The sequence below is a fragment of the Triturus cristatus genome, chromosome 1_2 (genome assembly GCF_964204655.1).
Source record: "Triturus cristatus chromosome 1_2, aTriCri1.1, whole genome shotgun sequence".
NCBI classification, from domain to species: domain Eukaryota; kingdom Metazoa; phylum Chordata; class Amphibia; order Caudata; family Salamandridae; genus Triturus; species Triturus cristatus.
Genome location: NC_140580.1, coordinates 359,975,536 through 360,000,442, shown reverse-complemented (window position 1 = coordinate 360,000,442; position 24,907 = coordinate 359,975,536). Strand labels below are relative to the sequence as shown.

The following is a 24,907-nucleotide window of genomic DNA, read 5'->3' as shown; positions in this document are numbered from 1 at the left end:
TAGATGCATTTTTATACGTCAATACGCACCTACGGGTGCGTGACCACGCAACTGCGTTTCCAACACAACGGTGTGCATTATTTTTAAATTTAAGTACCTGAAATGGATCTGTAATTACTGACAAAAAATGAAGTAGTGTGAAAGCGCTTTTTTAAGCACATTTTTTCACATTTGTTAATTATGTTCTCTCTCTCTCTTTGGCTCAAAGTCTGTTGAGGAAAAAAATAAGTGCAGGTCCCCATAAATGAGTGCTAGTGGGTCCCAGCTGCAACCACCGACTCAAATTAAGCTCAAGGAACATAGCAGTCGATGGTGGATCTGCACAGCAAACAAGTCTTGCAAAGTCTGAAATGCTAAATGTTTTATGTCATTTAGAATGGAAGGTGCGCCCAGAGTGAAATATCAACCCTAACATCTGTGTGTGGATCTTGGTCCTCCCTATCGTGCTCTGTACTACCTTTTTCTAATGTGTTATCATGGTGTGAGTGTCTGCTCCCAACTCCCTACCTGCCAATTCACATGGTGCCACAGTGTGATGCATAATATCAGCTCCCATCACAGGGTCTCCTGGTGAGGAGCCGATATCACACGGTGGCAAGGAAAACAAGCTTAAACCCACTGTACGTAGTGATATTCCAGCTCCTTTTCCGAAGATTTGAACTGCCGACGTACATTAAGGCGTGTGAAACACCCTGGACATCGGCACGAGCCTTAGCAAGCTTTTTCATTTTTTAGGAGAAGGGGCTTGGGGCGGGATGGGGTTCAAAAGTGCCTCGTAGGTACTTTTTGGCACCACCCCTTCAAGGCCCCACCCCCTCCTCACACAGCGAGATTGTTCTTCAAGTTGGCATATATGAAACTACATTTGGCGCATGGCTTTAAGTGGGCTGGGTCCTGCCGGTGCTCACATGCTGGGACGGGTACATATCAGGCTCTCCATTTTTGCCCTCATCCTCAATGCTAACTCTGCAGCAGCACCACCCTTCGTTGCCTTTGATGTAACTTGAAAGAGACTCGTTATAGTACTTTCAGTCTCATCATTTCAGAACGGAAGCGTTTTCAATATTATATGCAATGGAGCCTGTAGTGCTAGAGGCACTCTTATGGTCTGACACCACGTGACTCCCATTATTTTAATTGCCTTTTGACCCTAGCCTGAATGTACGACGTCCTGCATGTACCTTGTTTCTCTTGAAGATTTATTCTCATAGTTTTGAAGTGGAGCTGTCAAAGTAGAACAACCTTGCCACGTACAGAACATGTGAGATGTGCATTTGAGAGAGAGAGAGAGGGGTGTGGAATGTACTATTTGGTCTTGAAGTGCAGTGTTATGAGCAGTGGTGCACACATGTGCATTGTGTTGTACATTGCTGAGTATTATGAAGTTGGCTTTGACATGGCCTCATGTCATCCTGAATTCTGGCTCTGCCTTGCTTGAGCTTTTCTGTGCACACAGACAGGCCCCCAAAGTGTTTGCAAGTTGTTTGGGTTAATCACATTCAAGGTTTGTTTTGTGATAGATTGTTTAATGTACCCTGGAAGGCTTTCGTAAGCTTCGTTAAGATAAAGGCTGGAACATGTGAGAATTTAGAGGGAACGTGGGAACTCCTTTTGCCCTGGAATGCTTGCATGTAAACTGGCCAGTTCCAGAAAGTTTCCTTGGCGCAGAGGGAAAGACTCATGAACCTTCTAGTGTATTTTGAGACTATAAAGCTGAGGTTTGTTGACTTAGAAACCAGGATTTTGGAATCCGAATGGGGACGGGTGCGTCTACTTCGGTACAGCGGAACCCCGGTTGCTGAGGCTCTTATCCCCAGCTGTTAAATCCCCCTATCTGGTGTGGGCTAAGATGCAGTGTTTGCACCAGGTGAAGTGTTGAGATTTGATTATTGCCATTGCGATGTGTTCAGGGCAAATATAGAATTCTGGTCCGAGACTCTGACGTTCCTCTATGCAGAATGCCGCCTCCTGGGGGATGTGCCAGACTCCTGGAGAGGGTCACTCCTTCATCCGATTCATAAAAAAGGCCCCAAATCCAACCCGAACAACTATCGCATGATTGCTCTCCTGGACATCGAGGGCAAGGCCTACGCCAGCTCCATCTTAGCAGAGTTAACCCACTGGGCAAGTTCTGAAGGCCTTTTACCATTCTTTCAAACCGGTTTCAGATCAGGAGCATCGACGATTGATAATATAATAGCCCTTTCTTATCTGGTCCACCAAGCAGTCAACCGTAAAAGTCTCCCTCTCTTCGCCTGCTTCATTGATTATTCAGCTGCGTTTGATGGTGTAGACCGATCAATCCTTTGGAAGAAGCTGACACTTTGGAACATCAACCCCGGGTTGCTGAAAGCAATACAATCATTATACTCTAAAACTTGGGTCAGAATTAAACTCTCCAACACCGCAGCAACAGAGAAAATAAATACAGATCGGGGTCTAAAACAAGGGTGCGTGCTTGCTCCGCTCTTGTTCAACCTGTATACCGCTGATATGGGCCAAGCCTTGACAGGAGCAGCACTGGCTACGCCAAGGATCGGGGACACAAAGATACAGCTTATTCAATACGCTGACGACTTGGTACTCCTAGATCATACCAAAATAGGTCTACAAAAAGCCCTGTCGGCTTTGGCAACCTACAACGTGGCCCACAAGCTGGTGGCCAACCAAACTAAATCCAAAGTTGTCATCTTCGGCCATTATCCAAAAAAGAAATTAGCTAGATGGAGCCTCGGCCAGTTGACATTGGAAAGTGCACAAAAATATAACTACTTGGGCGTCTGGCTCACAGAATCAGGGCGGCCATCTGCTCAATTGCACAAAATCCAAACGAAAGGGAAATGCATTATTTATGCTCTTTGCAAACTACAAGCCACCTTGCACAGCCCAACCACGACGGCCATCCGGAGAGTTTTACGTGCAAAACTAATGCCCGCCCTAACCTACGCCCAACTAGCATTTCCCGGAAAACTATCGAAAGAACTGGAAAAAATACATTGTAGTGCCCACAAAAGGCTGTTCCATCTACCTGCGTGCACCCGCAACACATTAGTGCGCTTAGAATTCTCTTTGAACCACCAACTACTGGAAGAGCTGGCCTTTCTGTGTAAATACTATTTTCTCACAACAGCGGCCCAAGAGAAATCTATGAAGGCGGTTTTAAAACACATTTTCTGTGTACCTGGGAACCCATGGTCAACTGCACTCGCAGCTGGAGCAGACCAGCTTAAACTCGCCCTGGAGTCCTGGAACCCCAAGATCATTAAGTACTCCGCCATCAAGTGCACACTCAAAAAACAAGTTCGTATTCACTCTCGCGCCTTAGATCTGGATCAATTGGATAAAAAAGGCCTGCACGAAAGCCAAACCTTGCCACAAAAAGGGTTCAACTCTAAACCTCACCTTACGCAGGCCGTGGGCAGAGCAGCCCTACTCAGGATCTTAGCATCCAGATTACATCCTCTGCCACTTCAAGAAATATATAACACCAAACTGAGAACATTGATGAGCAAGGGCTGCCGGCTCTGCGATTACAAACACGAGTCACTGGCTCACCTCCTATTTTGCTGCCCCGCCTTGCGCACAGCCCGCAGTTTCTATCTACGGCCAATTTTATTACAACTGGGTACCCGCACAGCCAAGGAGGCGATTCATAAATTGTACACATTGAACACAGTAAAAGATATGGCCTCGTTTGGCAAATTCATGCAACAGACTCGAACCCTGCTGACGACTCCACCACTTGGAGCCTCAGTCAACTGCAAGCCTGCCTGATGCCCATGGACTTTTAACTATTGTCTTCTTTTATTAGCTGATATTTTCTGTTTTATGCTAAAGTTTTATGTTATGGTTTTAAGTAACCAGCAATAAATACTCACTCATTAGCCATTGCGATGTGTGGCCAGTGGCTTAGATCATTTGAGGTGTTTTCTTTGTTATGTGTGAATGAGTCAGAGTGCTCATCCAAAGTAATCATTTGATGTATTTAGTGTATATATCTTTCTGATTTCTTGCAGGATGTCCAGTATTATTTGCTGCTTGTTTATTCATTATTATTATTCATGCATTTAACTGTTGCATTTACCAAATGTGTTATTATTGCTTGCATGTATATATATATGTGATCAAGGCCGTTTTACCGGCCGAAACGCGAAATGGCAGAGAGAAGGGAGTACATAAAATATCATTTTATTCACCGACGAAGAGGAGTTTGTGCGTTCATTTCCGCTACGCGCTGGATGTCTATGAATGCTTCAAGTTTACATATATATATATATATACACACACACATTTGAATGTTGTTAATTTGGCATCCAGGAAAGCCTTCCTGTTAGAGAGCATTGCGTAAATAAAACACCAAGCCTTGTTCTAAAAGAGAGTCTTTGCATTTTGTAAAGTGAAACCCTTTTCTAGGTGTTCTTGTGTGACAAAGCCAATAGACCTGGTTTGCTGCAGGTGTAATGTTACTTGATGTATAATATATATATATATATATATATATATATATATATATATATATATATATATATATATATATATATATATATATATATATATATATATATATATATATATATATATATATATAAAGACAGAGGCAGCAAAATACCAGTCGGGCGGCACCCTATGCTAAGTACAGATTTTAGCTTACGTGTTTTAAGCCACGCCCTTAATTACATCAGTCACGCCCCTTTGAGAGACACCCCCAGTTTTTGTATCCACCTAAAGCCCTGGTTTGGCGTACTCTCATTATGGTGTGTATCATTGTAAACACAGGACAAGACGGTGTTTCATACTTAAAGTGGTGCTCTTAGATAGTAACTATAAAGAAAGCACTTAGGACACACCAGCAAGGAATGACTTCTAAAGCGAGGAAGTTTCACACCAAGAAAGTATTTATTCACAACAGCGGCATGACTATGCAGGTGTGCCCGCTCTCTATAAATTCATTTAATGGACTGAAAAAAGCAGGAAAGCCTTAGGCTTAAGTGAGCTTCAGCACTTGGACTGCACTCTTTAGGGGTCAGAAACACCATAATGTCTGACCAGGAGGTGGTGAATCACCGTGCAAGGTTGGCAGTTAGTCAGCAGAGCTTAAAAAAAAAATTGACCTTTTTCTCCACTTGTCAGCTCAGACCTGATTTACAGGAGTAAATTAAAGTGTAGGAGTCAGCTCCTAAAAAGAGTTCCAAATGTCATGCTGCAGGGTGGGTGCATTAACACGGATTGCCGTTGGCAAAGTGAATTAACGCAGAAACTTGTCATCTTCATGTTATAAGTCGTCCTTCAGATTAAATCCTAACTATCCAACGAGTCTCAATTACCACTAGTGAAAGGCAGGGCAGACTAGGGTTGGCAGTAGGCCCATTAGCAACTTGAAATATCTTACTATGATGGTGACCTCTCAACAAACACACACACCCCTCCCCATGCCCCCACAAACCTACATGCATCGGGTTCATTAACCTATGATGCTATCATATAGGAACCAGAAAATGTGGCCTTCAAGTTACACATCTTTCCTGCAGGCGCATTACTACACTCCTCTCAAACTCAATCACTTTATCAAACTTGGACGGATAAAAACCCGAGTTGTTCCCACTGGGATTCAAAACAGGTTGAGAAATCTCTGCAGCAGTGTTAACGGCCCAGACAGACGTACACACAACTCTTTACTGGAACACGGTTTGACGAATGTACTTTAAGAGTACTGTGATGGTGTAAGTATGGACAGTCCCTCACACAATGCAAGTCAGAAGAAAGGTGTTTTGTGAGAGCTCTGTATGGACGTGCTGCTACCTAGAAGGCCACGATGCAAGTAAGGGTAGAGGTGCATTGTAGAGTCTGAGGGCATGTTTGTGCCAGGTCGCACTGTGAATCAGGTGGTAGGTGCTCCAGGACTGCTCTTTGGAATACTCATCACTGTTTACATTTGCGTGGTACCGCGGCCCAGGTAGAGGCGCCTTTTTTGTTGCATATTTATATAGCGCAAACTCAACCCGAAGGAACTGGAGCACTTTACATAGCACCGTATTTACATTACACATTCAGGCACGGGGAGATTAAGTGATTTGCAAGCTGTGGATGTCTCTGTGCTTGCAGGCCAACTTTGGAAAAGAACAAACAGAATAAGTATTGTTGGGAGCTCTGGATTCTCAGCGCTGTTGTTTTAGGTTGTATGACGCTTTTCTGAGGTCAACAATATCAACCCTCAAAATTATCCCATCCACTACATCATCGAGGTAGGTTCATACCGATAAGCATAGATTCATTACTCCTAATCTCAGTTCTACTTATCTGCCGATATAGTGGTAGCCGATATACTGGTAGCCGATATACTGGTAGCCGATTTAGTGGTAGCCGATTTAGTGGTAGCCGATTTAGTGGTAGCCGATATCTTGCATGAGAGACTGGGACCCATCACAAACACCTTGTGCAGGGATAAAGGCAGGTTGAGTAGCTCATCCAGCCCTGCCTTACTCTATGCATTCTATTTTTAGGGGCATAGCTGTCTGGAGTGCAGCAGGTGTAGTGGCACCAGTGCCCAGGGTGTAAAGGGCCCGCTTCACCCCGATTTTAGCTGCTTTTTTACTGAACAGACAAGAGGGTGGGGTTATTTTACATGTATGCGGGCCCATGGTGTCCTCGTTTCAACACTGCATCTTTTATTCTTAATAAATGATAAATATAGGTGCAAAAATGGAAAAACAAATCTTAGCAGGGCTGGGGAGCATGTATGCTACAGAGGGAAGGGTGTGACAGAGAGACAAATAGGAGATGTTCCCAGGATTTATCTATGTTCAGGCTATGCATGTTATGGATGAGCATAATGTAATGTCTTTCACTTTCATTCAGGTACTTGTAGTTTTATTTGATGTACGACTATCAGTAGCAGAATGCAAAGAAAGATGAGGGATGGTGTACTTCAGTGCAGGGACATCCCTGTGCTGTGTTAAGTGTTTGCGTTAACAGCAGGAAGCAACATGAGGGTTTCTGGTTATGAGGCATGTGACCTGGAGGGGGACATTGAGAAAATATATCAAATTAGTCCTTTTGCGAATACCACACTAAAAGGACATCTCTATGTAATAACTATGAACACTTACAACATCTTACAATTGCATTACATGACCTTCCGTTTCTCCACTCTGTCAACTAGAGCACTCTTGTTCGCCCGGTCCTTGCGCGAGCACCTCATTTAGTCAATCAATCATGGAATTTGTAAAGCGCGTTACTCACCCGAAGGGTCTCAAGGCGCTGGGGGGGGGGGGGAGGGAACCGCTACTGCTCGAAGAGCCAGGTCTTGAGTTGTTTCCAGAAGGCAAGATGGTTCTGGGTCAGTCGTAGGTGGGTGGGGAGGGAGTTCAAAGTCTTGGCCGCCAGGTAGGAGAAGGATCTTCCTCCGGCGGTGGTCTTGCGAATGCGTGGGACGGTGGCGAGGGCGAGGCTGGCGGAGGGAGGCTGGCGGGTGGGCGTGTGGAAAGTGAGGCGGTTGCTCAGGAAAGTGGGTCCCATGCCGTGGAGAGCCTTGTGTGCATGGGTGAGGAGTCTGAACGTGATCCTCTTGCTGATGGGGAGCCAGTGCAGGTCTTTCAGCTGGGGGAGATGTGGCTGAAGCGGGGGTGTCCAGGATAAGTCGTGCTGAGGCGTTCTGTATGCGCTGGAGTTTTTTCTGTAGTTTGGCTGTGGTTCCAGCGTAGAGGGTGTTTCCGTAGTCCAGACGGCTGGTGACGAGGGCCTGGGTGACCGACTTCCTGGTGTCGGTGGGGATCCGCCGGAAGATCTTTCGGAGCATGCGCAGGGTGTTGAAGCAGGATGACGAGATGGCGTTGACTTGCTTGGTCATCGTGAGGGAGGAGTCCAGGATGAAGCCCAGGTTGCGAGCATGGTCCGTTGGCTTGGGTGCGGGGCCCAGGGCCGGGGGCCACCAGGAGTCATCCCAGGCGGAGGGGGATGATCCCAGGATGAGAACTTCCGTCTTATCTGAGTTCAGTTTCAGCCGGCTGTGCTTCATCCATTCCGCGACGTCTTTCATTCCTTCCTGGAGGTTGTTTCTGGCGGTGGCGGTTTCGTTGGTGAGGGAGAGGATCAGCTGGGTGTCGTCGGCGTAGGAGATGATGTTGAGGTTGTGTTGGCGTGCGATGGCTGCGAGGGGGCTCATGTAGACGTTGAAAAGGGTGGGGCTGAGAGAAGATCCTTGCGGGACGCCGCAGATAACTTCGGTGGCCGTGGACCGGAACGGGGGGAGGCGGACTCTCTGTGTTCTGCCGGTGAGGAACGAGATGATCCATTCCAAGGCCTTACCTTGGATTCCGATGTTGCTGAGGCGCTGTATTAGGGTGCGGTGGCAAACGGTGTCGAAGGCTGCTGAGAGGTCCAGGAGGATGAGGGCCGCTGTCTCCCCTTTGTCGAGCAGGGACCTGAAGTCGTCGGTGGCTGCTATGAGGGCGGTCTCGGTGCTGTGGTTTGCTCGGAAGCCGGACTGCGAGGGGTCGAGGGATCCGTTGGTCTCGAGGAAGGCGGAGAGTTGCTTGTTGACGGTCTTCTCGATGACCTTGGCCGCAAAAGGGAGGAGAGAGATGGGGCAGAAGTTCTTGAGGTCCGTGGGGTCTGCGGTGGGTTTCTTCAGGAGGGCGCTGAGCTTGGCGTGTTTCCAGCTCTCCGGGAAGGTGGCGACTGCGAAGGAGCTGTTGATGATGTCCCGGAGTTGGGGTGCGATGATGGAGTCGGCTTTGTTGAAGATGTGGTGTGGGCAGGGGTCTGTTGGTGAGCCGGAGTGGATGGTGTTCATCGTGTTGGTGATGTCTTCGGTGCTGACCGTGGTCCAGGTGCGGAGGGTGGTGGTGGTGGGCGCCTGGTCGGTGGTAGGGTGCGTGGTCTGTGCGCCGAAGCTGTTGTGTATGTCTGCGATCTTACGGTGGAAGAACGAGGTGAGTGAGTCGCAGAGGTCCTGCGAGGGTGTGATGTTGTTGCAGGCGCTGGGGCTGGAGAGCTCTTTGACGATGCTGAAGAGTTCCTTGCTGTTGTGGGAGTTGTTGTCCAAGCGTTCTTTGAATGCGGTCCTTTTGGTGGTACGGATCAGCTGGTGGTGTTTGCGGTTGGCGTTCTTGAGGGCTGTCATGTTTTCAGTTGTCTGTTCGTGACGCCAGGCTTTCTCGAGGGTGCAGCAGGTTTTCTTGGAGATTATGAGGTCGTCGGTGAACCAAGGGGCTTTCCTGCTGCCGTGTCTGCTGGGGGGGTTCTTCAGTGGTGCGAGGGTTTGTGCTTTGAATTTTGGGACTTGTAGTGCTGTTTAGCCCTGTATAAAATCAGGACTACAAGTCCCAGAATGCAAAGCAAAAAACCTGAACAGGATGAACTTCTCACACATGTACCTAGGCAACTCAAGACTGTGCAGCAACAGCCTCTATCCTCGGTCCCTTACCTCTGCCTTTCTCTCAGTTTGGGGGGTAACTGTACTGTTTTCCCAAATTCACATCTCTACACATCAACTGGCACCTCGGTGCTTTTGTGACTGCCCTTGTTCTACCAGCCTGTGACTATGGCAGAACGGCCCTGACTTCAGGCTGTTCTTGCGAAGGAACATTCACCTGGGGTAACTCTGGCCGCAGTTAATGAAGAACCAGCGCGCGCCCAGCCACCCATGCATAATCAGTGGTAACAAATGACTAGTCGAGCCTTTTGTTCGGTGTGATTTGCGCTCCTAAGGTCGTGGAGGGCTGTTTCTGAGCATGGAGACAGCAGTGACGTAGAAGCAACGAGGCATGCCACAACTGAGCGCGAGCCAGGGGAGGTTTCCCTTTTGGGCTCTGACAGACGCAGGCTGAATCTTTGTTGAACACGATGAACCACTAACAGCCATCACAGCCGGACTCCAGCCACGCAATGGCCTCAATGAAGAAAGCGGGAATAGTTCGAACCCAATGCTTTGTCCCTCCCTTCTGCATTTCCACGTTCCAGGTGATAGCGCATTGAGTCGAGTGCATGTGAGCTAGACACTTCCTATAAAAAAACTTGGAGGGTAGTGAAGTCATACCAATTCATGCTTTTCTAGCTCAGTTTTTCAATATATTGAAGACGGTACTTATTTTACAGTTACCCTGAAGAATTTTTGTTTGGGTTCTCTGCACATGGTCAATCTAACATTATTGTTGTTTTCAGACTATTTGCAGACCAGAGCATGCACTGTACAATATGCAAAATTAAAGAATGTTGCAAGTGTACCTGAAGGCCTCTGTCTAGACTGATATCTGAATTCCTGGTTGTGTGATAATTATTGTACCAAGGCTGCTCTACCCTGACTGATTTCTCCTGACAGAAATTTATCGGGGGGGGGGGGGATTCTCGACAAATTAAAAACGTGGAATTGAGTGAATACCGACTTCACATTTTATACCTTATTTCCAAATGAAAAACTTGGAACATAAGCTATTTACAACACCAATAATTACCTCACACTTGTGTAATTAAATAACTCACTTCACTTCAGCTTCTTCATAGACAGTACGTTAGAAGGATAGGACTCTAAAATATAGCTTTTTTTATTAGCTGGTGCAGTGTAGTGGAATTAATCATCATCAGAGAAAGTTAAGATGACAACGGGGACTGTTACACCGAGCAGAGTCAGAAAACGGTTCTGTTTTAGAGGAGGCTGGTTAGAGAAGCTCTCCGAGAAGCCAGCAGAGATTTCATCCACTCTCTGCCTTTCCCTGCTCCTTTTAGATTTCAAGGAAGTTGTGGCTTCCGACACTAAGCCACCAACTGCTTCTAATGAGGAAAGCCATTTTGGAGGATGTGGCGCCATCAGAAATGTTGTCATGCCAACCACTCGAATCAGCATGTCTGCCCTGCTGCCATTTTCTGCGGTGCCACTCCTGTGCAAATCCGCTATGTAATCCAAGGTGATCTCCCACAGAAACATTCAATATATCTCTGATTTACATGGAGAAATACTCATAACATGTTAGGGCATTTGAAAAGTGAGTTCTAGTAATGGACATTTCCAGGAATGACAGTCGGTGTTTGAGTCTCAGCGGATACAAAAGAAACAAGCATTGGCATAGCCAATAGGTCTCGCCTTTGGGACCTTATAAGTGTTTAGCCATGTAACAGTTGCATAACTAAACACTTATAAGGTCCCAAAAGCGAGACCTATTGGCTATGCAAAGCGCGAAAGTGAAAGTGATCATGATCACGATCAAACATCAAAGCGGCCGTGCGGCCGCGAAAGTGAAAGTAATCACGGGAAAGTGCGGTGCGGCGCGCGCGCCCGCGCACATGCACTGTAGCTCTAGGCTGGCCTGATAGCACTTTTTGGAGCCCTCTCAATAAGTCTCGCCAGACCAGCGCATGCGCTGGGTCAGGCGAGACCTAAAAGGGTAGAGTGAAGGGGCGCTAACGATAAGGTGGAGTCAAGTAAAGCAGTGGGGGCAATGGGGTGAAGCTTGAAACAAGTGGACAGTGAGTAGAAGATGTCTCTTAGGCACAGGGGCCTGGAGTTATGGGGGCCAGTGACAAGGAGGCGAGAAGTCCCAAAGAACAAAAATATTGAGATCTACATCGAGTGAGTCGGAGTCATGGGGCTAAGTCTTGAAGCAGGTTTTTGATCTACAGATGGAACTGCTAGGACTGAGTAACCACCAGTAACATCTCAGCAGTCTCCAAGTGTGGCTGATCATCTGCCACTGTTGTGACACAGCTGCTCCTGCTGCCACATAGCTGGTTAGGCTTCCAAGTTGACAAACAAGAAATTAGGCCCATAGGTTTGATTACATGAAGACATGAACTATGGGACAGGGATACCTGATATGAATATTTCAAGGAGACCGTAGCGGAAGATGCTCAGATGAACAGGGAGATAATAAATGACGCCTGGAATAAGGAGACACCTACGCTGCACAAGGAGACAGGAAGGGCTCTAGCATCAGATCTTGATGAGACCTACACAGCACAGTGCAGAATGGTGGTGTGAAGCCTCAAGTGGTGAGATGTCCTCCTGACTGCTGTCAGCTGCACTTACACCCCACGCCCTGGTCGCTATGTAGAGAAACCCACTCCCCGCAGATGACAAGGCGTAAATTGAGTCAGCTGTCATCACCAGATGCCATGAAAATTGTAGATGTCGTGCTGCATCATGCGTTTCATCGATGTTAAGCGATATAAACTGGTGCTTTTAGCAAATTAATTATCTCTTGTAACACATTAAATATCTCCTGGATGGGCCTTCAGGGTTAGACAGAATTTTGGCTGGAATATATTAGGTGTTTGTAGGCATTCAGTGAAGAATAGTTACAGCTTACATCCAATGCCTCATATCTTTCTGCTGACCACAGATCAGTCAGCGGGCATCCTATCTCTTTGCGCCCAACACTGCTGCTGTGCACTATCATGAAACAGTCACATTAAGATCGGGCACCAAGGCTGTTGGCTCACCCATCTACAGCTGCTAAGTTACTGCAGGGTAAGTTGACACTGCAGCTAGTCCTGGGTTTTATCCAACAGTACTTTTTAAGCGGGAATTTTTGTAACTAATACATAAAAAGAGAAACCTAAAAGTCCCAAAAAGCAAAGCGCGCTAGGTTACAAAAGTCAAGACTATCAGGAGGTGTCAAACAAGCGAATTGGCAAGTTGGCAACTAACCAAAAGAGGGAACAAGTGCTCATCCCCAAAGGGTTGAAGAATGAAGGCTTCTTCGAACCGATCCACTAAAGGAGCCTGCAGCAATACACACCCTTTGCAAACCTATATTGGGAACCTTATTACATGTGCAAGGCATTCGAGGCCATGAAGCCATTTGGTACAAAGTTAGGTGCAAGTTAATTTGGGATTGTGCTGATAACTATGCTTGAAGTCACAATTGAGTTTTGTTTCTTCTACCGGATGATATTACCTTAGGTTTCACAGAATACTCTCAGTTTGGCCTTACTCAAGCTGATCAGTAAGAAATTGAACATTTTCTGCCAGAGTGAGAACATGTAACTCAATGAGCTACGTATCTAGTTTCATCCCTAATAGCTGTGTAATTAAATACATCATACTTATGGGCTGCTTTTTGGATAATATATGAAAGCCCTAAAGGGCGAAGTTGCAGACTCGGATTATGTAGGAGATGGTGAGAGGATAGGTCATAGCTGTGAAGAGTAGAGTGTATAGAGTAGAAGGGCGATGCATAAATCAAACAACAGAAGGTCATGGATGGTAAATGGTAAACCACAAACTGCAGCAGAATAGTATGAAGAAAAAAGCGTGAATATTCAGATTGTGCAAAAAGAGTAAACATTCAAGTGAGTCCAAGGGGAAGTTTATGGGTGAGGAGTTTCCATAAGAGAACTCTGAGTTTCAGAACCAAACCACCTACTAAGTTGTCAGGGCATTCTTTAGCAAGGCTGGAATCCTGGTGAACTGTTTTCTACTTTCCTTCCCTTCTCATCCTCCCACCCCTATTTGGGGGGTTTCTCTTGTGATAGCTAACTTCGTTCTTTGAGTTTGCAGAAAAATGTTTAGTGGCCAAGGGTATAACCAGACGTGGGTCCCTTGCTCGCTGTGCCACTGGATTCAAGCTAGGCTGGCTAATGAGGGGTGAAACCCCGAAACAGGTGCCAGGATGCTTATTTCCAGTCCAGGGAGGACTTGACCTGGCAGTTCGGGGTGAACTGTTTCCATGAGGAACTGGGTCAAGACTGGTTTGCATATGCCTGGGTCTGAGCTGGGGTGGCATAGTAAGCAAAAGAACGATGGATTCAGGGAGGGAGTTCAAAGTCTTGGCCGCCAGGTAGGAGAAGGATCTTCCTCCGGCGGTGGTCTTGCGAATGCGTGGGACGGTGGCGAGGGCGAGGCTGGCGGAGGGAGGCTGGCGGGTGGGCGTGTGGAAAGTGAGGCGGTTGCTCAGGAAAGTGGGTCCCATGCCGTGGAGAGCCTTGTGTGCATGGGTGAGGAGTCTGAACGTGATCCTCTTGCTGATGGGGAGCCAGTGCAGGTCTTTCAGCTGGGGGAGATGTGGCTGAAGCGGGGGTGTCCAGGATAAGTCGTGCTGAGGCGTTCTGTATGCGCTGGAGTTTTTTCTGTAGTTTGGCTATGGTTCCAGCGTAGAGGGTGTTTCCGTAGTCCAGACGGCTGGTGACGAGGGCCTGGGTGACCGACTTCCTGGTGTCGGTGGGGATCCGCCGGAAGATCTTTCGGAGCATGCGCAGGGTGTTGAAGCAGGATGACGAGATGGCGTTGACTTGCTTGGTCATCGTGAGGGAGGAGTCCAGGATGAAGCCCAGGTTGCGAGCATGGTCCGTTGGCTTGGGTGCGGGGCCCAGGGCCGGGGGCCACCAGGAGTCATCCCAGGCGGAGGGGGATGATCCCAGGATGAGAACTTCCGTCTTATCTGAGTTCAGTTTCAGCCGGCTGTGCTTCATCCATTCCGCGACGTCTTTCATTCCTTCCTGGAGGTTGTTTCTGGCGGTGGCGGTTTCGTTGGTGAGGGAGAGGATCAGCTGGGTGTCGTCGGCGTAGGAGATGATGTTGAGGTTGTGTTGGCGTGCGATGGCTGCGAGGGGGCTCATGTAGACGTTGAAAAGGGTGGGGCTGAGAGAAGATCCTTGCGGGACGCCGCAGATAACTTCGGTGGCCGTGGACCGGAACGGGGGGAGGCGGACTCTCTGTGTTCTGCCGGTGAGGAACGAGATGATCCATTCCAAGGCCTTACCTTGGATTCCGATGTTGCTGAGGCGCTGTATTAGGGTGCGGTGGCAAACGGTGTCGAAGGCTGCTGAGAGGTCCAGGAGGATGAGGGCCGCTGTCTCCCCTTTGTCGAGCAGGGACCTGAAGTCGTCGGTGGCTGCTATGAGGGCGGTCTCGGTGCTGTGGTTTGCTCGGAAGCCGGACTGCGAGGGGTCGAGGGATCCGTTGGTCTCGAGGAAGGCGGAGAGTTGCTTGTTGACGGTCTTCTCGATGACCTTGGCCGCAAAAGGGAGGAGAGAGATGGGGCAGAAGTTCTTGAGGTCCGTGGGGTCTGCGGTGGGTTTCTTCAGGAGGGCGCTGAGCTTGGCGTGTTTCCAGCTCTCCGGGAAGGTGGCGACTGCGAAGGAGCTGTTGATGATGTCCCGGAGTTGGGGTGCGATGATGGAGTCGGCTTTGTTGAAGATGTGGTGTGGGCAGGGGTCTGTTGGTGAGCCGGAGTGGATGGTGTTCATCGTGTTGGTGATGTCTTCGGTGCTGACCGTGGTCCAGGTGCGGAGGGTGGTGGTGGTGGGCGCCTGGTCGGTGGTAGGGTGCGTGGTCTGTGCGCCGAAGCTGTTGTGTATGTCTGCGATCTTACGGTGGAAGAACGAGGTGAGTGAGTCGCAGAGGTCCTGCGAGGGTGTGATGTTGTTGCAGGCGCTGGGGCTGGAGAGCTCTTTGACGATGCTGAAGAGTTCCTTGCTGTTGTGGGAGTTGTTGTCCAAGCGTTCTTTGAATGCGGTCCTTTTGGTGGTACGGATCAGCTGGTGGTGTTTGCGGTTGGCGTTCTTGAGGGCTGTCATGTTTTCAGTTGTCTGTTCGTGACGCCAGGCTTTCTCGAGGGTGCAGCAGGTTTTCTTGGAGATTATGAGGTCGTCGGTGAACCAAGGGGCTTTCCTGCTGCCGTGTCTGCTGGGGGGGTTCTTCAGTGGTGCGAGGGTTTGTGCTTTGAATTTTGGGACTTGTAGTGCTGTTTAGCCCTGTATAAAATCAGGACTACAAGTCCCAGAATGCAAAGCAAAAAACCTGAACAGGATGAACTTCTCACACATGTACCTAGGCAACTCAAGACTGTGCAGCAACAGCCTCTATCCTCGGTCCCTTACCTCTGCCTTTCTCTCAGTTTGGGGGGTAACTGTACTGTTTTCCCAAATTCACATCTCTACACATCAACTGGCACCTCGGTGCTTTTGTGACTGCCCTTGTTCTACCAGCCTGTGACTATGGCAGAACGGCCCTGACTTCAGGCTGTTCTTGCGAAGGAACATTCACCTGGGGTAACTCTGGCCGCAGTTAATGAAGAACCAGCGCGCGCCCAGCCACCCATGCATAATCAGTGGTAACAAATGACTAGTCGAGCCTTTTGTTCGGTGTGATTTGCGCTCCTAAGGTCGTGGAGGGCTGTTTCTGAGCATGGAGACAGCAGTGACGTAGAAGCAACGAGGCATGCCACAACTGAGCGCGAGCCAGGGGAGGTTTCCCTTTTGGGCTCTGACAGACGCAGGCTGAATCTTTGTTGAACACGATGAACCACTAACAGCCATCACAGCCGGACTCCAGCCACGCAATGGCCTCAATGAAGAAAGCGGGAATAGTTCGAACCCAATGCTTTGTCCCTCCCTTCTGCATTTCCACGTTCCAGGTGATAGCGCATTGAGTCGAGTGCATGTGAGCTAGACACTTCCTATAAAAAAACTTGGAGGGTAGTGAAGTCATACCAATTCATGCTTTTCTAGCTCAGTTTTTCAATATATTGAAGACGGTACTTATTTTACAGTTACCCTGAAGAATTTTTGTTTGGGTTCTCTGCACATGGTCAATCTAACATTATTGTTGTTTTCAGACTATTTGCAGACCAGAGCATGCACTGTACAATATGCAAAATTAAAGAATGTTGCAAGTGTACCTGAAGGCCTCTGTCTAGACTGATATCTGAATTCCTGGTTGTGTGATAATTATTGTACCAAGGCTGCTCTACCCTGACTGATTTCTCCTGACAGAAATTTATCGGGGGGGGGGGGATTCTCGACAAATTAAAAACGTGGAATTGAGTGAATACCGACTTCACATTTTATACCTTATTTCCAAATGAAAAACTTGGAACATAAGCTATTTACAACACCAATAATTACCTCACACTTGTGTAATTAAATAACTCACTTCACTTCAGCTTCTTCATAGACAGTACGTTAGAAGGATAGGACTCTAAAATATAGCTTTTTTTATTAGCTGGTGCAGTGTAGTGGAATTAATCATCATCAGAGAAAGTTAAGATGACAACGGGGACTGTTACACCGAGCAGAGTCAGAAAACGGTTCTGTTTTAGAGGAGGCTGGTTAGAGAAGCTCTCCGAGAAGCCAGCAGAGATTTCATCCACTCTCTGCCTTTCCCTGCTCCTTTTAGATTTCAAGGAAGTTGTGGCTTCCGACACTAAGCCACCAACTGCTTCTAATGAGGAAAGCCATTTTGGAGGATGTGGCGCCATCAGAAATGTTGTCATGCCAACCACTCGAATCAGCATGTCTGCCCTGCTGCCATTTTCTGCGGTGCCACTCCTGTGCAAATCCGCTATGTAATCCAAGGTGATCTCCCACAGAAACATTCAATATATCTCTGATTTACATGGAGAAATACTCATAACATGTTAGGGCATTTGAAAAGTGAGTTCTAGTAATGGACATTTCCAGGAATGACAGTCGGTGTTTGAGTCTCAGCGGATACAAAAGAAACAAGCATTGGCATAGCCAATAGGTCTCGCCTTTGGGACCTTATAAGTGTTTAGCCATGTAACAGTTGCATAACTAAACACTTATAAGGTCCCAAAAGCGAGACCTATTGGCTATGCAAAGCGCGAAAGTGAAAGTGATCGTGATCACGATCAAACATCAAAGCGGCCGTGCGGCCGCGAAAGTGAAAGTAATCACGGGAAAGTGCGGTGCGGCGCGCGCGCCCGCGCACATGCACTGTAGCTCTAGGCTGGCCTGATAGCACTTTTTGGAGCCCTCTCAATAAGTCTCGCCAGACCAGCGCATGCGCTGGGTCAGGCGAGACCTAAAAGGGTAGAGTGAAGGGGCGCTAACGATAAGGTGGAGTCAAGTAAAGCAGTGGGGGCAATGGGGTGAAGCTTGAAACAAGTGGACAGTGAGTAGAAGATGTCTCTTAGGCACAGGGGCCTGGAGTTATGGGGGCCAGTGACAAGGAGGCGAGAAGTCCCAAAGAACAAAAATATTGAGATCTACATCGAGTGAGTCGGAGTCATGGGGCTAAGTCTTGAAGCAGGTTTTTGATCTACAGATGGAACTGCTAGGACTGAGTAACCACCAGTAACATCTCAGCAGTCTCCAAGTGTGGCTGATCATCTGCCACTGTTGTGACACAGCTGCTCCTGCTGCCACATAGCTGGTTAGGCTTCCAAGTTGACAAACAAGAAATTAGGCCCATAGGTTTGATTACATGAAGACATGAACTATGGGACAGGGATACCTGATATGAATATTTCAAGGAGACCGTAGCGGAAGATGCTCAGATGAACAGGGAGATAATAAATGACGCCTGGAATAAGGAGACACCTACGCTGCACAAGGAGACAGGAAGGGCTCTAGCATCAGATCTTGATGAGACCTACACAGCACAGTGCAGAATGGTGGTGTGAAGCCTCAAGTGGTGAGATGTCCTCCTGACTGCTGTCAGCTGCACTTACACCCCACGCCCTGGTCGCTATGTAGAGAAACCCACTCCCCGCAGATGACAAGGCGTAAATTGAGTCAGCTGTCATCACCAGATGCCATGAAAATTGTAGATGTCGTGCTGCATCATGCGTTTCATCGATGTTAAGCGATATAAACTGGTGCTTTTAGCAAATTAATTATCTCTTGTAACACATTAAATATCTCCTGGATGGGCCTTCAGGGTTAGACAGAATTTTGGCTGGAATATATTAGGTGTTTGTAGGCATTCAGTGAAGAATAGTTACAGCTTACATCCAATGCCTCATATCTTTCTGCTGACCACAGATCAGTCAGCGGGCATCCTATCTCTTTGCGCCCAACACTGCTGCTGTGCACTATCATGAAACAGTCACATTAAGATCGGGCACCAAGGCTGTTGGCTCACCCATCTACAGCTGCTAAGTTACTGCAGGGTAAGTTGACACTGCAGCTAGTCCTGGGTTTTATCCAACAGTACTTTTTAAGCGGGAATTTTTGTAACTAATACATAAAAAGAGAAACCTAAAAGTCCCAAAAAGCAAAGCGCGCTAGGTTACAAAAGTCAAGACTATCAGGAGGTGTCAAACAAGCGAATTGGCAAGTTGGCAACTAACCAAAAGAGGGAACAAGTGCTCATCCCCAAAGGGTTGAAGAATGAAGGCTTCTTCGAACCGATCCACTAAAGGAGCCTGCAGCAATACACACCCTTTGCAAACCTATATTGGGAACCTTATTACATGTGCAAGGCATTCGAGGCCATGAAGCCATTTGGTACAAAGTTAGGTGCAAGTTAATTTGGGATTGTGCTGATAACTATGCTTGAAGTCACAATTGAGTTTTGTTTCTTCTACCGGATGATATTACCTTAGGTTTCACAGAATACTCTCAGTTTGGCCTTACTCAAGCTGATCAGTAAGAAATTGAACATTTTCTGCCAGAGTGAGAACATGTAACTCAATGAGCTACGTATCTAGTTTCATCCCTAATAGCTGTGTAATTAAATACATCATACTTATGGGCTGCTTTTTGGATAATATATGAAAGCCCTAAAGGGCGAAGTTGCAGACTCGGATTATGTAGGAGATGGTGAGAGGATAGGTCATAGCTGTGAAGAGTAGAGTGTATAGAGTAGAAGGGCGATGCATAAATCAAACAACAGAAGGTCATGGATGGTAAATGGTAAACCACAAACTGCAGCAGAATAGTATGAAGAAAAAAGCGTGAATATTCAGATTGTGCAAAAAGAGTAAACATTCAAGTGAGTCCAAGGGGAAGTTTATGGGTGAGGAGTTTCCATAAGAGAACTCTGAGTTTCAGAACCAAACCACCTACTAAGTTGTCAGGGCATTCTTTAGCAAGGCTGGAATCCTGGTGAACTGTTTTCTACTTTCCTTCCCTTCTCATCCTCCCACCCCTATTTGGGGGGTTTCTCTTGTGATAGCTAACTTCGTTCTTTGAGTTTGCAGAAAAATGTTTAGTGGCCAAGGGTATACCCAGACGTGGGTCCCTTGCTCGCTGTGCCACTGGATTCAAGCTAGGCTGGCTAATGAGGGGTGAAACCCCGAAACAGGTGCCAGGATGCTTATTTCCAGTCCAGGGAGGACTTGACCTGGCAGTTCGGGGTGAACTGTTTCCATGAGGAACTGGGTCAAGACTGGTTTGCATATGCCTGGGTCTGAGCTGGGGTGGCATAGTAAGCAAAAGAACGATGGATTCAACCCAGATCTCTTGGCTGAGGGTGAGTGGTTGAAAAGTTTCAGCACTCCGTCCATCATCTTATGTTTCATTAAATATGGTGCAAGCTCAGCTAAATGCTTGTCTTCAGTGCAGCGTTGGGGTGGAGGCTCCACTGAAAGCACTGACATTTCACTTTGCTTCACTGGCGGGCTGACAATCCAGCCGCCATATGCTAAATGACGTCCAAGGTTTTCTATTGGTCTTGATGTGTATCAGTAACTTCAATAAAAATGACTGAACCCTAAAATATTCTTTAAAATTATTAGAACTGGGAAAAGTGACAAACCAGTTTGTCAACTGTCCATTTTGCTTTAGGCCTCAGTGTTCCTATCGGGAATGGGGTTTGAAGATGACCGTGCTGCACTGATAGTAATCTCTACGTATTTGCTCAAAAGCTTCAAATACATCCAAGGAAGCATTTATCTTTCTTTGTGCCAAAGCAGTTCTGGATGTTTCTGGAGTGGTTTTAGGATGTCTATTCTGTGTGATGGCTACACCGCATTCTGGCCTATAACTCAGCTGTAGGGTCACTTAAACTGAATGTTCTTTTCCCTTTTATTGTAGGCCCTCTTATCCACTGGCAACCCTGGCTTAAGTGTTTCTAATGAAGAGAAGGGTGAGAAAAGTATCTTCTTTAACCTCACAATGTTGCAGATTGTAGGCTGTTAAAAGGCTTAGGGCTTTCACTTAATGCTGCGCCTAAGTCCGACTCATGAAAATTTAGAAGTAGATTCTCCTCACTCGCAACACAGGCTTTGTTTTTGCCTAAGTCAGCGGAGGCTCCTCCGCTATGGTGAAGGAGCGTCGCCCCCCTGCCAGCACCCTTAAAACATGAATATACCAGGTTTATCATCATTTTTTTTTCTAGTGGACGGGTTTTGGGCGTGGGGCCATTGCGGGGGTGGGGGGGTGGTGGAGGAGTGAGGTGCAGGCGCAAGAGGAAGTGTTTCGCACTGGTATCAGTGCGCAAAACTGTTTGGCCAGCTGTCTCAGGCCGGCCAAACCGTCATGCGCACTGACGCCGTTTCCAACCCGAGCTGCGTTGCCAGTTTTGAGACAGCAGGCACAGGCTCCCAGTCTAACTGGGAACGCAAATTCACGGCAGTCAGGCCAATCCGGACGCTGCTTTCACGCTGCCACCAGCAGCCTGAAAGCCGCGTCAGATTGGGCTTCAGTGGAGTCTGAAAGCCTGTGTCTGCAGAGGAGAGGGGCTTAGAAGAGCGCGATGCTGCCGATCCGGCGATGCAGCAGGTACCCCCACCAATCTTCCGAGACACCGACCGCTACTGGCCTAATTACTTATTTCATCCTGGCCACCAGGTCCGGCGATGTAAGCCCTGCCTCATTTGCAGCCAAGGGGCACATGGTGGCCTTAAAGGGGTGATAAGCGTGACAAATGCGGAGGGCTTCTTTGGGTCTTGTGTGCTCCCTGTTAGTGCACAGGGAGCCTCTTTAGAGCTGGTTGTGCCTGTGCCATTGATGCTCTTATCGCCAAGGCTGGAAATCTAAAGGTTGTTCTATTTTTGTAGAATCTGATACCAAATTACTGCCTTCTGTGGCCCACTCCTCACTTATTAATCAGCAGAAGATAAAATGTAATTGAAAGGAATGGATCACAGTAGCAGTCCTGAGGTGGGGTGGTTTGTGCCTCATGTAGCCTACAGAACATCTATCCAAAGTTCATTTAATTGAGACAGATAGCAACCTCCATTCAACCTGTAAAAAGCAGTAGTGGCTGGCAGGGAATGGGGGGGGGCGGGGAGGATTGGGGGACAAAATACCCCAAAAAATACCACTTACCTCTTCCCCTAAGCCAATCACAAAGCTGCAGTGCAGCGTTGTGGCTGGTCTGAGCACCGTGGTTCGGCGACAGGGACAGGGAGCCTGTGCATGTTCCCAACCAGGCTGTGCAGTTCAGCCTGGTGGGGGACATGCAAAGTGGACATTAGTGATTGGTCGGCCCAAGACATCCGTCCAAACCGTCAGGCGCACTTGGAGTGTGCAAACCACTCCTCCCCCTGTGCCACGTACCACCAGCCCGCCGCGCCCTAACTGAGGCCCAAACCTACGAAAAAATAAAATGATAATAACGTTATTATCATTTTAATTTTCTTTCTCTGAAAGCAGTGAGGCAACACTCCTCCGCCTTTGCGAAAGAGCCGCCCCTGGTAAAAAGATCATCAGGAGCCAGCACTACCACTTGGACAGAGGCCTGATAGTGTTTCAAGCCCTCTGCCACAAGGTTAGCACCATGAGGTAGGTGCTGTTGTACCTCCTATTTCGTAAAGGAAAAAAATACTTTATGGAAGACTGGCAAGTCGATGACATCTGGGATGCATATTAGGGCCCCTGACAGTCCTCTCAGACATATTCTAAATAAGCTTGTACCGTTTTTGGATAACGAAATGCCCAAACCCAAAATTGGTCTGTGACCCCCGAACAGTCTCAAACAGCAGTTCCTGTACATAACATGTAACACAATCAGTTACTGCAAAAACCCTTACTGAGCAAGATAATAAAGACTTAATAGGCGAGTTGACTTGTGTGTGCAAGCACACAAATGCACGCCCAGGCAGGCACATGTGTACACACACACACAATTTTAGAGAGAGAGTACATAAGGGCTAATTACAATGACATTGAGAGAAAATGGTCACAGACTAAACCATCAGATCCTAAATATGGGGCACTTACACTTGATTGACCTTCGTGAAATGCTCCCTCTGAAATGGGCCTGTCTGCTGCCTCAGGAACACAGTAGAAATCACACAAAAAATGCGAGGGGCATAGAAATGTCAATTTTCAATGTATTGTCTTAGTCCCATTAGGCCAACAGGTGTTTCACGCTAAAATTCGCTTTATAAGGTGTAGGAAAGACTCCAAGATGGCACAGTTGTCTTATAATTCACGACTACATGGTGCACTGTAAGTTGGCAGGAAATTCAATATAAGTTTTTCTTTCTAACAAGATATTTGATGGGAAGAATTGGGAACCAGGTGAATTCTATGTCCCTGTTCTACATTCGATTGATTTGGACTAAAATACTGCAGTAACAAAGATAACTAATTGACTGGTGCAGAGTCTAACAAGACAAAGGATAGTATTGGCTGGAAATAAATGCCTAGGAGGAGGAAAGGAAGGAAGGGTATATTAGCTGCTGTGATTATCTTGACATTTCACCAAGTATAGTGCTTGTTGGCTCCAGTCACGCCAACATTTATGAGTGTCGCTTCAACCACTGTAAAGTGATAAGTTGCAATACTTTATAATATATACTACTTTTACCAAAAACGGCTAGCGGTACCAACAGTACGTCATATGGTGTGAATACGTTTAGGGACCATCTCACAATATTGCTGATCGCAACATCAATCATAAAACAGCAAACAAAACCATTCTGAACAAAAGTATCAAAAGTAATGGCTTTGAGTTGGCCTTTATTATTCCTGCATGTGAATAGTTTGGGTTTTATACTATTTCTATACATGCGTTATAGTGCAATACGTTTCGTGAAGAGCAATGTAGGGCATTTCTTTCTTTCCCATACGTTCAGAGCACATTAACCTGAAACGTTAATCTTCTCTCAGTGAGGTGAAAGCTCACATGAAGTGCTATCTTAATTAAAGACCTATGAGGATGCAAATGATATCATACTACAAGCAGATGTTGTTAAGAAACACTCCCATAAGGTTCGCCACCTTGAAGTGGTCGAGGGCATGTGTGTCTCAGTGACCTGGAGAGCTATGCTGGTGGGAGCTCAGGCTCTTGGCAGGGCCACCCAAGCCAGAGAGGTCAAAGGGCAGAGGCCAGACAGAGCATGATCTACTAGCCCTCCGGGTTAGTAGTTGGGCTCAAAGCTAACAACCTTGTCCCATATGAAGCAATTGTCATGGTAACAGCAGGAGCTGGGGCACCGTACAGAAACTTGCTCAAGACAGACACAAGTGGAGGTCCTTCATTGCTGCCTTACATGCCGGTCAGCAGAATGGGCAGCAAGTAATATTAGTATGTTACTTCCCTAAATGTGTATGTGTTTTTGCTGTCTCTCGGTCACAAACAACATCTTGGTACAATGTCACAACCGCCCTCTCTTTTTAGGCTCAGAAGATGCTCTCACCTATTTAAGTTCAATTAACATCCTGGATCAGAAAACTTAGGTCCACCATACAAGACAACATTTGTGATCAATATATCAGGTGTTCCTTACCTGTATTGGGGCTAGCTGTTCCAGGTCCTCCCTTCTGAGCCTCCTGCGACGTCAACGCATCACTGTGCCATTGCGCTATCCAGCTCTCAGCCTGCTGCTCTTCGCTTGGCGAGCAGTGAAGTCTGGGATTCTGCCCCAGCTGTGACTGCTCTTCTCGCTGCAGCTGCTCCAAGCACTCGGCCAGCTTCACATGGCCCCGGGAGCGGGCGATGGCGAGAGGGAGCCTACCCAGAGAGTCCGGGATGGATATGGCTCGCCGGTCCCACTTGTACAGCACCACCGCAGCTTCCGTGTGGCCTAGAGCACATGCCCACATCTAGAAAAGAAGGTGCAGTGTCAGGGATAGCACATAAGAGACATTGGCAAAGGTCAGAGGGTGCATTGTTCATTACAATGCAGGGCTAACACAATCTTCTATTGCGTCTTTACTAGAAATAACTCAATTCTCTTGCAAAGGACTATGGAGTGCTTACCTGCTGGTGGGCACCAGCACCCATTTTTGGGGATCTGGATGTATTTTTCATCCATAAACTTTGAATCAGAGCAAG

General features: G+C 47.4%; 1 protein-coding gene across 2 annotated transcripts in view; it reads right to left on the bottom strand.

The window, feature by feature from the left end:
- The window catches only part of CAMTA1 (calmodulin binding transcription activator 1), a 3,052,768-nt gene that overhangs the window by 144,178 nt on the left and 2,883,683 nt on the right, over window positions 1–24,907 (bottom strand). For both annotated transcript variants that reach the window (XM_085604480.1, XM_085604488.1), the window contains exon 14: window positions 24,360–24,675. In XM_085604480.1, the coding sequence (XP_085460606.1) occupies window positions 24,360–24,675 (316 nt within the window). The remainder of the gene's footprint in view (window positions 1–24,359; window positions 24,676–24,907) is intronic.